Source organism: Diorhabda carinulata, chromosome X (assembly GCF_026250575.1).
Source record: "Diorhabda carinulata isolate Delta chromosome X, icDioCari1.1, whole genome shotgun sequence".
Classification (NCBI taxonomy): Eukaryota; Metazoa; Arthropoda; class Insecta; order Coleoptera; family Chrysomelidae; genus Diorhabda; species Diorhabda carinulata.
Genome location: NC_079472.1, coordinates 53,412,110 through 53,425,193, shown reverse-complemented (window position 1 = coordinate 53,425,193; position 13,084 = coordinate 53,412,110). Strand labels below are relative to the sequence as shown.

At 30.5% G+C, this 13,084-nt stretch overlaps 1 protein-coding gene across 1 annotated transcript; it reads left to right on the top strand.

Moving 5' to 3' along the window:
• Positions 1-1,111: 1,111 nt before the first annotated feature.
• On the top strand, positions 1,112-12,716 carry LOC130901119 (methionine--tRNA ligase, cytoplasmic). The gene is made up of 13 exons (XM_057812225.1): positions 1,112-1,403; positions 1,491-1,768; positions 1,822-1,965; positions 5,428-5,657; positions 5,724-6,044; positions 6,405-6,687; positions 6,783-7,167; positions 7,662-7,875; positions 9,217-9,453; positions 9,512-9,649; positions 10,243-10,432; positions 12,028-12,213; positions 12,304-12,716. The coding sequence occupies exons 1-13, from the start codon at positions 1,298-1,300 to the stop codon at positions 12,454-12,456; spliced, it is 2,865 nt and encodes a 954-aa protein (XP_057668208.1). The 5' UTR covers positions 1,112-1,297; the 3' UTR covers positions 12,457-12,716.
• Positions 12,717-13,084: the final 368 nt, after the last annotated feature.

The following is a 13,084-nucleotide window of genomic DNA, read 5'->3' as shown; positions in this document are numbered from 1 at the left end:
TATAAACTGTTCTACATATATACTGAATTTGCTCTATAAATTCACTATATATATATATATATATATATATATATATATATATATATATATATATATATATATATATATATATATATATATATATTTAATGAAATATTTAATTTTCATTTATTATGGTACCATGACAAGCTATTATATCATATAGTTACGAAAATACTGTAATACAAATAAAATACTTAAAAAATCTAAAGACTAACAATAAATTTGTTTTTCTCTGACTGTGTTAACAGTAACTATGATAACACTAACTTTGAAATGAAGCTACAGACATGACTAAAATAACAACTTACCGATAAAACATCCAGTATTATTAGCTCTACTGGGCAGTCAACAATAAAACAAGTCTTTCGTATAATAGATATAAATATCTATTCAAAGTTGCTAGAAAACATCAAATAATTGCAATACTAAAAGTATTTTTGGAGCCATGGCAACAGAAAACTTGGTATGCTCTTGGTTTAAGACACTATTGATAAGTGAATATTAGGTTAAGTTTTCTTCTGTCACATGCAGCTGCCAACAAGGAATGTATTGAGCAATATGAATTCTAGAAAGACTGCGCAATATTGTTTTTAATTCGAGAATTATCGAAAAAAAAAAAAAATAAATAAATAAGAACGAAGGAAGCTACAGAGTAAGGAGTAGTAGCGAGAAATGGTAGTTGCAATGATATTCTATTAGTGACAATAGATCATTTCGAGTATTGTGATTTGAGACGTCGGCCATATTGTCGTGGTGGGCAGTCTTTATTTCATTTGTGTATGAAAAATTGATTGTTTCGAACGCTTTTTTTGATTGAAATGAATATCTTTAGCCAAAAAAACCGAAAATAAAACACCAATATAACTATAATTTTAGTGTAAACAGTGCAATGTTTGTCCCCCAAAATAATATGGCGGCTGGTTGTGACGTCTTTCCAAAATGACCTATACTACTGTAGTAATGAAAGTGGTAGTAACATTCGTAATTTTTGTGGAATATTTATAACCGTCAATTGGACGTACTTTTGCCGAAAGTCATTATATAAGTTGCATTATTAACCCATGTTAGTTCATTTGTTCAAACAATATCAATAATTACCTGATAACAGAATTTCTCAATTTACTTGTAAATCTCACGTCACCTAAACCACTTGGCATCATTGGTGGAATGGGTTATTTGTCACTTTTTGCGGTATGCCGGTGTCCCTTATTTTGTTTTTCATTTAACGATATATCGTTGAGGTGTTGTGTACTTATTTTTATGTTGTTACATCAAAATGGTTACTATTTATACAAATGAAAATAATCCAGCAACCTTAAAGTTAATTGTAGCTAAAAATTTAACAAAACAAATAGTTGATATAAAATTGGTAAACGTTAATGGTGAGTATGGAAAAACCCACGTGGAAATTGTTTTAATTTTCAGGAAAAATTGTGTTTTTTAATATTCATAAATTGTATACATTTTAGACAATGCTATTCCGGAACCGAAACATCTACCTTGTGTGGAAATAGATCATCAAAATGTTCTTTTTTCTCCTAATAGTGCAATATGTTATTTCCTTCAAACTAATGACAGCAGTTTTGAGGAAGTTTCAAATTTATTAGAATGGGAGGCTAGCTCACTATCTCCTCATTTGGCCAATTTGCTGGGTGGTACTACCAAAAATGAAAAATTAAAATTGTCATTGGTATCAGATTTAAATTTCCTAAACGAATATCTGCAGAACAAAAATTTCTTAATAGGGGTAAGTTAGCCAATAGAAAAAATTTAAATATAATTAATTTTCTTCAATTCTAGACCTCAGTTACAGCTGCAGATATTGCAATTTGGTGCAGTTTATATCCTCTTAATGCCTGTGTTAAAAGTTCTAAAGAGTATCTATCACCATTACCAAATATCTCAAAATGGATTGCATCATTATCAAATCTTCCCGAATTTAAGGTAACCACATCCATACTAACATTTTTCAAATAGAAATAGTGTGGAAGAGTTTGTAAATAGTGCCGAATCAATATTACATAGGTGCAGTTAAAATATGACATTGATAACAAAATTATTGCATCATGCCATCAAAGTTTTTAAATAGAACAAGAATAAGAATATTTGCAGCAATATTTGATGATAAACTCTTTTCATATAATGCAAAAATTATTAAACAAAATATTGATAATATAGCAAGTTGAAAGGGTTCAATCTTTTCTTTTAATTTAAATTGTATGAACATGCTTTAAATATAAATTTTCTATATTACAATAGATATTGAATGACTACGAGGGTTGCTAATATATTTTATTTAGTAATTAAATGGAAAAACAAATTTAACCTAACTACATCTGCATTTTCTCCGAGTTTGCTATAGATAATTGTCATTTGTTGATAGTTATACACTGACATGTTATTAGATGACTGTTTAGGAAACTCGAGTGCAGCTATTACACATTATGCAGATAAGTTTCCTCGAAGAAACCCACCAAGTAAAAATACATTTAGACGTTGTCAAGAAACCGGGAATGTGAGACCTAAAAAAATAAATTCTGGCAGACCAAGAACAACAAGAATCATTAATGAAGAGAATATGATTTTAAATTTAATTCATCAAAATCTAACAGTTAGTGTAAGGAATGCGGCAAGACAAACAAATATGTCTTCTTCAAGTACTTGGTGGATACATAAAGTGCAACAGTTACATCCTTATCATTACAGACAAGTCCAATAGCTCTTGCAAGACGATCTACCGGTTAGAGTGGACTTTTGTCGTACGTTACAAGACTTTAGGTAACGAATTAATATGTTATCACATTCTACCCGAAAATTGAAATGGTGATATGTACCTGGATTTCTTTAGCAATTACTTATTCGAAATATTAGAAGATTTAACGCTGAACGAGCTAAGGTCTCTATTTTTTATGCACGGTGAAGCTCCACCGCACTTTGATAAAAGGTGTCTTAATTGGTTGAGTAACCATTTTCCAAATCGATGGATTGGTAGAGGCGCAGAAGCTTCAATTCATTGACCTCCTTGGTCATGCGATTTTAATCTTTTGGATTACACAGTTTCGTCGTATCTTAAAGAAAAAGTTTATGCAACAGAGGTAAATTCACCTCAGAATTCAATGTTACTTTAATGACCTCATAGCTGACTCCCAACCATTTAGAAGATTAATGGATTTTTTAAAAGAAAGGGTAGACTTGTGTATTCGTGAAAACAGACGACATTTTGTACACCTACTCTAATTGAATTCTATTTTATGTTATCAGCCTTATTTTTAAATTTTCATATTGTGGTTATTTGTTTACATTACATTATCATTACTTCATACCAGCATTTGTTATTACTTAATTATTTCAAAATCAAAATATTCCGAAAACGCTACACAGTATCGTGTTTTATCAAGAATGCCTTTTTGGTGTAAAATTAAATGTTTAAATTCACTTGAAATCTTGTTTAACAAATCTAATATTGAAAAAGTTATGTTCAATACTACCAGGTACGAACCGTGTAACTAGCGCCCTCTATGAGAGTCAAAAATAAAAAAAAAATTATTGGAATTATCAGTTTCCAAAACATATTCAATAAAATTTCAATACAATGTTGCCAGTAGTTGCGGCAAAATTGTGAAAAATGTGTATTTTTTTTCTTCAACGCCTTTTGTCTTGAATACGAATGGCGTTATGAAAATTTTTTTCAATTTTCTATCTATCCTAGAAACGAGATCACCTTTTTTTGGAACACCCTGTAGATTTTGATTTATTTTACATTATGTTTCGACTAAGATAAACATTCTGAAAGTTCTCTTCAGGGATGGAAGTTAACTGAAACTTATCAGAATTAACACTCTTATTTATTGGATCAAGAAAATTGGTAAAACAATTTACTAGGGAATGTTCGAACCACGTTAAAATCAGTGACTAATTGATGTCATAAATTTAGGTTTTTAGCAAACAAATGCTGATGTAACAATGAGAAATGTAGCAATTCCATATTTGATGACAATCAGTTATTTCTAGAAATATGTCAAATTTGTTCAGATTAATTCCTGTAATTCATATATTTTTTTCTTTATAATCTGTTTATATGTGATTGGCTATGTAAGTAATGCACACATCTGTTGTAATGTATTAGGTTTTCCCATAATTTTATATCTTTTTATTTATCATTATGCAGCTGCTGATACAAAATATTTTATGGTCACGTGAAATTTGCTTGTTATCTCTTGGAAATTCCAACTGCAAATAAAAACGTTATACATTATTAACAGACTATTGAGGGTTATTCATTTTTCTACTGATTATGTAGTATTCTAAATTGATTGCAACATTCAAACTAGGTGTAAATTTTTAAAATGTATTTTGTCGTGTCAACTACTTTTACATTTTCTTTTGGTACTAATATATGAGGATATTAGCTATTAGTTTTTTCGCATCAGAAGGCAATCCAGAAATAAACAAACAGAATGTCATCCACAAGTCTAATTAAAATGAAAGAAATAACAGCAAGAAAAATAAAAAAGTATACAAACCATTACAGAACACCATTGAAACGAGTATAGAAATAATTGGAACTCAAAATGAAGTTGACTACTTAAAATGGTGAAAAATAACAACATATGGTTTTTTCGATGCCAGTAGTCGGGACACATCTTAATAAAATGCCGAGAATCTCACGATAGAAATGTTTGCTAAAGCAGAGAGTCATATTAGCAGTGGTTGTTAACACTAATATGGAAAGGGAATAACCAGAGTCTATAATTCAATAAACACCAGATACAAATATCTATCAAAATAATGTCCAACACCTCTAGCCTATTAAACAAAAAGCTATGTACATGTATTTTGAATGACAATGCTAATACATTTTATGGAATAATTTGAAAATTTATTTGATGATTAACTAGTATGAAACAACATGTTCCTTAGCATGCTATAAAATATAATTTAATGAACAATGATGAATGAACTTAATCAGCCAAATTCATTTCAACAATAGAAATAATTATAATATACTTAGCTACAAAATACATTTTAAAAGCTACTCTGATAGCACTGTAAATGAAGGAATTGGCAATTCCATAAACGAAACTAAAATATTAAGACATTATCAAAATTTTACATCTTAAAAATTAATTTTCTCAGTTATAATTGCACCAAATTAAAAAAACTTTATATTTTTGAACAGAGGACTAAAGTTCCTTTCCAACAAGGTGCCACACGACCCCCTTTCTTATTTAAAATTTTCGAGGCGGTGCTGGAGGGGGATAATATTTTCATACTGTAAATTGACAATTTAAGAATAAAAATCGACCTGTTTCAGGTTTTTTTCACATAGTACATAATAACGGTAAAATTGAATTTATTCCATACATATGGACCACATTTTATATTTATGTATTTATATGGTTTTAGGACGCAGTATCTAGTTTTAAATTAGATATTTCTTCATCTTACAATGCTTTGCTTCTTGGGGCTAAATATCTCTCAATAACAGTTGATGAGAAAGCAAATAAAGGAGCTTCTAAACAAGAAAATGAGCCTCAATCTGAAAAAGTATCACAGAAAGAATTAGAAACTGTACGAAAATCTTGGCAGAAACACATTTCAGAGTTTCCTAAATTGAAAACTACTGAAGGTCCAGTGTAAGTAATTGACACAAGTGTTAACAACTCATTACAATACAACCAGTAATATATTGTCATTTTTAGCCTTCCAGTGCCAGGAGAGAAAAACGTATTCGTTACTTCAGCTTTACCTTACGTTAATAATGTGCCTCATTTGGGCAATATTATTGGTTGTGTTTTATCTGCAGATGTTTTTGCTCGTTATTCAAGAATTTGTAATAATAATACAATATACATTTCCGGTACTGATGAATATGGAACGGCGACAGAAACAAAAGCTTTGGAAGAAGGACTCTCTTGTCAGGAAATTTGTGATAAATATTATAAAATTCACAAGGAAATATATGATTGGTTTAATATAAAATTTGACAAATTTGGTAGAAGTTCACATCCACAACAAACTCAGTAAGTAAATGTATTCTGTATTATTAAATTTTGATAAGGAAATTATTTTACTTTCCAATGGATGTAGGTATTAGCAATGACCTTACTATTTGTTTCTAATAGCAACACTAGTCTTCAAGAGTCTCCGTTCTCACTCAATTCCTCAATGATGTTGTCCAGGTCTTTCCCAGGCTGGATTTGCAAGTTTGAAAGGGTCTGTAGTTGGGCATTCCTATCATATGCTCCAACTATCAAAATTGAGGGATTTCGGTTCAAACTGTTCTCTCTTCTAATTTTGTTTGCTTTTCTCAAATGATAGGAGTTTTAAATAGGTTGAAAAGTTGTGTCAATGTTGATATTTTCGAAAATCGTTTGTTTTAGAGTTTGTCAGGACATGTTTCTCACTCTCAATAGCAACGGATTCATGTTTACGGAATCTATTGAACAATTACATTGCGAGAAATGTAAAAAATTTTTGGCCGATAGATTTGTGGAAGGAGGATGTCCGAATATTGGATGTGATTATCCAGATGCAAGAGGTGATCAATGTGATGGTTGTTCAAAATTGGTCAATTCAGTCGAATTGAAGAACCCTCGGTGTAAAATATGTGGAAATACACCAATAATTAAATCATCAAATCAATTCTTCATTGATTTACCAAAGGTAAATGATAATTTAACATTGTGCTTTAAACAAACTAGCATTTGCTGACAATGAAATGTATATATATATATACATATTTTTTTTTATATTTCCAGTTAGAACCACTTATTTATCACTGGTTAAAATTAAGAAGCTCAGGTTGGTCAAACAATGCTGAAGTAATAGCAAAATCTTGGTTAAAAGAAGGACTTAAACCGAGATGTATAACTCGTGATCTGAAATGGGGCGTACCTGTTCCTTTAGAAGAATTTAAAGACAAGGTGTTTTATGTATGGTTTGATGCAGTTCTAGGATACATATCTATCAGCAAATCATACACTGAAGATTATGAAAAATGGTGGAAACCAGCTAAAGACACAACTATCAAACTATATCAATATATGGCTAAAGATAATGTACCGTTCCATGCTATACTGTTTCCTGCTATGTTGTTAGGTGCTAATCAGGGATATATCACTGTGAATCATCTTATGGCTACAGGTAATTTCTGGGTATTATCTGATTTTTTACATATAGGTGATTATATATAACATTATTAAGCCAAAACCAACCATTTTGTTAAAAGAAGCTATCTAGACATGTGGTAGCGTGCCAAGCCAAGTTCAAGTAACAGAACTGGCGAGCAGCACCGTGTGTTGCTGTGTGTGTTCATTTAAACCATTTGACACCACTTTTGACCCCTTCATAATTCAAAAACTATTTCAAATAAACGTGTCAAATATTGAGACTTGCTAGATATGTATGTCCTCCAAATTTCATAAACACATCTCAAATGGTTATTTAGATATTAATGTTCAAAAATCGTCATTTTTATCACTGACTGACCTACAAAGTTCAAATTTGGCATACAGATAGGTAATCAGGTCAATACAAAGGAATTAATCAGAAATTGGTAAATTTTTATCATTTTATTATAATTTTTCTATTTTTTGTTTTCATTATTAGGTCATTCGAAATATAAATATTTTTTTTAGAGTACTTAAATTACGAAGATGGTAAATTTTCAAAATCTAGAGGAGTGGGTGTATTTGGAACTGATGCCCGAGATACTGGAATTCCTAGTGATGTATGGAGATTTTATTTGCTTTATGTTAGACCAGAATCACAAGATTCCAGCTTCAGTTGGAATGATCTTGTAACCAAAAACAATTCAGAACTGTTGAATAACTTGGGAAATTTTGTTAACAGGTAATATACAGTAAATTCTAGCTTAAACATTTATTTATTATCTAAGAAGATATGGCTATAGGGCACACTATTGGGCTTTTGTGGTACATAGGAATTTCAATATAAAATCTCCAACCAATTGTTCCACTGGATTCCCACCTCATTTGAGTACCCTACTCAATAGAATTGGAATTGATCATTATCAAAACAATATTAAACTGAATGTTATGTATGATAGTGAAATAATCCACTTCTTTCAGCTAAACAATAAAGAAATCTCTAAACAAAGATAGTCTCATCTCTCACTATTTTCTACTACACAGTTTAATTATTTTGGCTTTAAATTCGATGAGATTTTTAGCTTATTCAAAGCCAGGTATATAAATATTTTGTATTAGATGATTCCAAATAAAAAAATCATTTAGAAATGGATCTGGGAGTCCACTTTATTAAACCATTTGAGTACGTTCCCAGAAATACTCAGAGACCAATATCTTATAGGGAATCTATTATGTTAATAATATATAAAAAATATAGATTCATATGAAAATATTTCTTCCATTAAAATTTGCTGGATTCCCTCCATTTAATATTGTGGGAAGTATTTCCTGGATTGTTGGTATTTTCATAACCATTACATTGTATCACTTATATCAACTTGCTTAGCTATTATGGTTTTGCTTGAAATCTTGATAGGTCACTATTTCTGCATTCCAATCATTTTTAATACACCATTCTTTCAGTATTAATTTATAACTGATTGGCACAAATGAAAATGAACCAACAACAAAAGCAAGCTAAAGAAAAATCCTCACTCAGACAGACACATATAGATGGACCTTGTGCATCTCATACCAAATAACTGCTCCAACTAAACAGACGCGAAATCCGACTAGTAACCGGTCACTGCCATCTAAGTAGCCATCTCCACACCATGGGCATTAAGGATGATCCAGAGTGCCATTTGTGTATGGAGGAGGACGAAACCACAGACCACGTCATCTGTGAGTGTCCTGCACTCATATGAGCACGGTTTAAACACTTGGGCAGCTTCACTTGCCTAATGACATCAAAGGGCTAAAGCCAAAGCGTCTGACAGGTTTCTCAAAGTACATCGGTCTTTGTTAATATGAAGTAGAGCATAATGGACCTATCTGAACGCCTATGTGCTCAACGACCCCTCGGCCGCCTACAATTAACTGTGAACCCTTTCACCACACTTGCAAACAAATTAGTTCATCGTAACTTTAGTCTTAAGGCTATACAAAATTTGAAAACCTCAATTTTTCTTGCGCTAGCATTTTCTCTACGCTCATTTGTAGTTTGAATTATGTATGTAAATTTATTGTTAAATTTTTTTAGGGCATTGGTGTTTGCAAAAAACAATTTCAACAGTAAGATACCCGAGATGAAACTAACGGATGATGATTACAACCTTCTTGCGTTATGTTCAAGAGAATATAAAGGGTATATTGAGTCACTTGAAAAATCTAAATTTAGGGATGGGATAAGACATATTTTGTCGATATCACGTCTTGGAAATCAATACATGCAAACGAATCAACCTTGGGTGTTACTAAAGGGAACGGAAGACGAAAAGTAAATGAATTGTTGATAACTCAATAAAACTAAGGTCAATGATTCTATTTTTTTTTAGATTAAGAGCTGGTACGGTTATAGGAGTTTGTTGTAATTTATCTTGTCTAATAGCTACATTGCTTCATCCCTACATGCCCGATACCAGCGACAATTTGAAAAAACAGTTAAATACCGAAACTGTCGTATTGAATCCCGAGTAAGTATTTTTCAATATTTAATAAATCCATTAGTTAAACTTTGCTAGAAACAAAATATTTTCGTAACTTAAGTCCCAAAAGTACTGCAACCCATATTGAATTCACATGAATTGAAATAAAATGTTTGTATTATTAACATTGAAAAGTGTGTAATATTAATTTTTAAATGAGACAATTTAATAATTTAATGTGTATTACTTACTTACGGTTTATCCAGAATCCTTATTTATTTATACTTCACTATTCACTATTTGCAACTGTCTTAATTTATTTTTAAAATGCACCATTCACAAATTGATGTTCTCGCGTAGATTTAAAATATTAATACCTACAATACTGTTCTTCGGTCTCCGGACCTCTGTTTTATATGTTAAAGTCTTTATTCAAGATTCAAATTCTGAGAAAAACTAACGCACTTCCCAAAATATGAAAATTTGTTTTATTAGGTAAGGGCGGCTACGAGGTCAATTTATACAAATAATCGAGAGAATATGTATTTTTCTATCCACATATTTAATTTAAGTATGCAATCCCCACAATTTTAAATCGTTACTTTTGATTATCAATTTAATATTCGTACTTTTATTTATAGTGCACCCGAAATTGTTACAATGCTTTCACCCGGTCACCAACTTGGAGAACCGACAGTGCTATTTGCTAAAATTGAACATGCAAGAGCGGAGGAACTAAAGAAGAAATTTGCTGGGAAACAACAGCCTTCTGAAACTTCAGCAGGGAAATTAGTTGGTGTAGAAGTCCTTCAAAAAGAAATTACAAAACAGGTATGAGCTGTTGAGTATTTGTTACCTATAATTTACAATTAATGAGAAAAATGGTTGAATAATCTTATTTTTCAATATCTGTAAGTTGTGAGAGTAAATTTATTTTGACTTGAATTTGAATATTTTTATTTTGATCGCGAACTTTTTATTATATTGTAGTATAAGTTTTTGGGAAATTCCTTCTCATGTTATTGCAAACTTTCCCAGTGATACATGATTGATGGTAATTAAAGATTAGTTTCAAATATATTATTGACTATATTTTAGAATTCCTCATTTCTTACATTTTGCAAGATACACAAATTTTTTCCCTATTCAGTGGAATAATGCATTGTACATAAAAATACATTTGTCTCTCAAAACTTGTCTGTGATTACTTCATGGAAAAATGTCAAAATATCAAATTTAACAAAAGTAAACACATAATTAGAAGAGAAAATAAATAGAAGTATATTAGTGGATGGAACAATATTCCAATCAGAAAAACACAAGTCAAGGTTAGTTTCGATGCACTGTAACAAAAAAAATCTATGGGCATTTACAGTTGTTTTATGGTGTGTATTCAACCAGAGTATATAAAAAAAGGACATTACAAGAAAATCTAGAAGAAAGATGACCAGCCGGCCTGAAATTAGAGAACAAATGTCAATCATATACAAAATGTAGTGAGTCAAAAAAAGTCTAAATGCAATTATAGTTGCTCAATGGTATGTACCAACCATACATCAGAACCTCCATTTGTTATAGTCTAAAAGACAATACAGAAAGAAAGCAAAATGCTGCAGTTAATGGAAAGATTTCAAATGCCTCCAATGAAAGAAATTGATCCCAGACAATGAGAAAGATGACCAACAGTCCTGAAATTAGAGATCAAAAGTCAAGCAAATTCACATTGCAGTGGACTTAATAGAAGTTCTGAGGACACCATGGAAAGTATCTAAGCATATCATATCAAGATAATCCAAGATGAAAACCATAATCAGATCTGAAATTTGAGAAAAAAACTCAATATCATTAGTGGAATGTATCCAACCATGTTACGCCAAGACTCCTTAATTGGAATAATCCAACCCTCTTGTGTTAAGAACCATTGAGATCTGTTAATCATCTAGTTAAATGATGCAAAGTATCCCTTATTTTACCCTCCATTAACGTATCGTCTCGGATTACTTAATTTTTGTCTGTGACTGTAAATCATAAATTTAACTACATAACTTCAGTTTATTATTGTATTGGTTGAGATTTATTGCACTCTGACCATTCCTAATGGGAACCAAGGTCGTAGTTAAGCGATTCCAAGTGTCCTTTAGACAATTGTAGATCCATTAACATATCAAATTACTTACTTTTATTTTATATAAATATGGTCAACCCTCATTGGTTAGCTAGAAGATACAATACAAGATATCTTCTTAATGAATAAAGCTCCTAAAATTGTTTAGATTAGTTACAATATTTAATTTTATAGTAATTATTATATTAAACATTACTTTTAAAGGTACAAAGCAGAATGAAGTGTTAAATATTGTATTAATTTATTCTAAATGGATATAGTTGTTACAAATATAATTAACTTTTGAATTGAAACTTTCCAGGGTGACAAAGTAAGACTTTTGAAATCTAGCGGTGCAGAAAAAAGTGTATGGGAACCAGAAGTTAAAGTCTTATTGAATTTAAAGAAACGGTTAGAAGAAGCACAAAAGGGTGTCACTGCAGCTCCTCAAAATAATAAAGTGGATCCAAACGAGTTGAAAAGACTTGAAGAAGAGGTAGCTAAACAGGTAAGGTTGTTCCTGCATGAATCTATGTATTCTTCTGTTTTTATGTTTTTTTTTTAAATTCATTTTAATCATTTGCCAATATACTTTTAGGGAGATGTTGTGAGGAAATTAAAGGAAAGTGGAGTGGAGAAATCTGTTTGGCAACCTGAAGTTAATAAATTGTTATCTTTGAAAAATGATTTGGCTAAAGCCTCTGGTACGCCACTGGCTGCTACCCAAAAAAATAAAAAAAATAAAAAATAAAACATTTATTTTTTCGTGTAATGTTGGGAGTATGTTTAGTTTTTGCTTTTATGTCTATTTTTAGATTTTTAAAATTTTATGTGAAAAATATCAACATTCATGGAATAATTATGATATATATTATTGTCTGAACATATCTGCTTTCATATATCATTGGGTTTTGTTTGTGATACAGTTTTTTTAGTTTTAAAATTATTATAAACCAATCTTTATTTATTTCGACAATTTTAGTTAAATAAAAAATAAAATTTGCAAATAAATGTTTTATTTATTAGCTACTTATTTCCATTAAATGTAGCTTTTGACAAAACATGATACCTTCAGTGATAGTGGGAGACCCATTATAATGGAAATATTTTCATATGTATTCGAAACCCGGCCAATAGTGTGAAAATTTGATTTAAAAAATCATCATAAATCTAATAAAAGCTTGGACTCTTTGCAAACAATTATTTTGCTTATTTAAGTCAAATACTGCTTTTTTCCTTTGAGGTATATGCTAGTCAATTATAGAAAACGTTGAGAATATTTTTTGACAACTTTTCCTTTCTATTTTTAAAGAGTCCGACTTCATGGTTTGTTGATATAAGAGAAGTTAGGAAAGCCGTATATGCCAAACTTCCAGTAC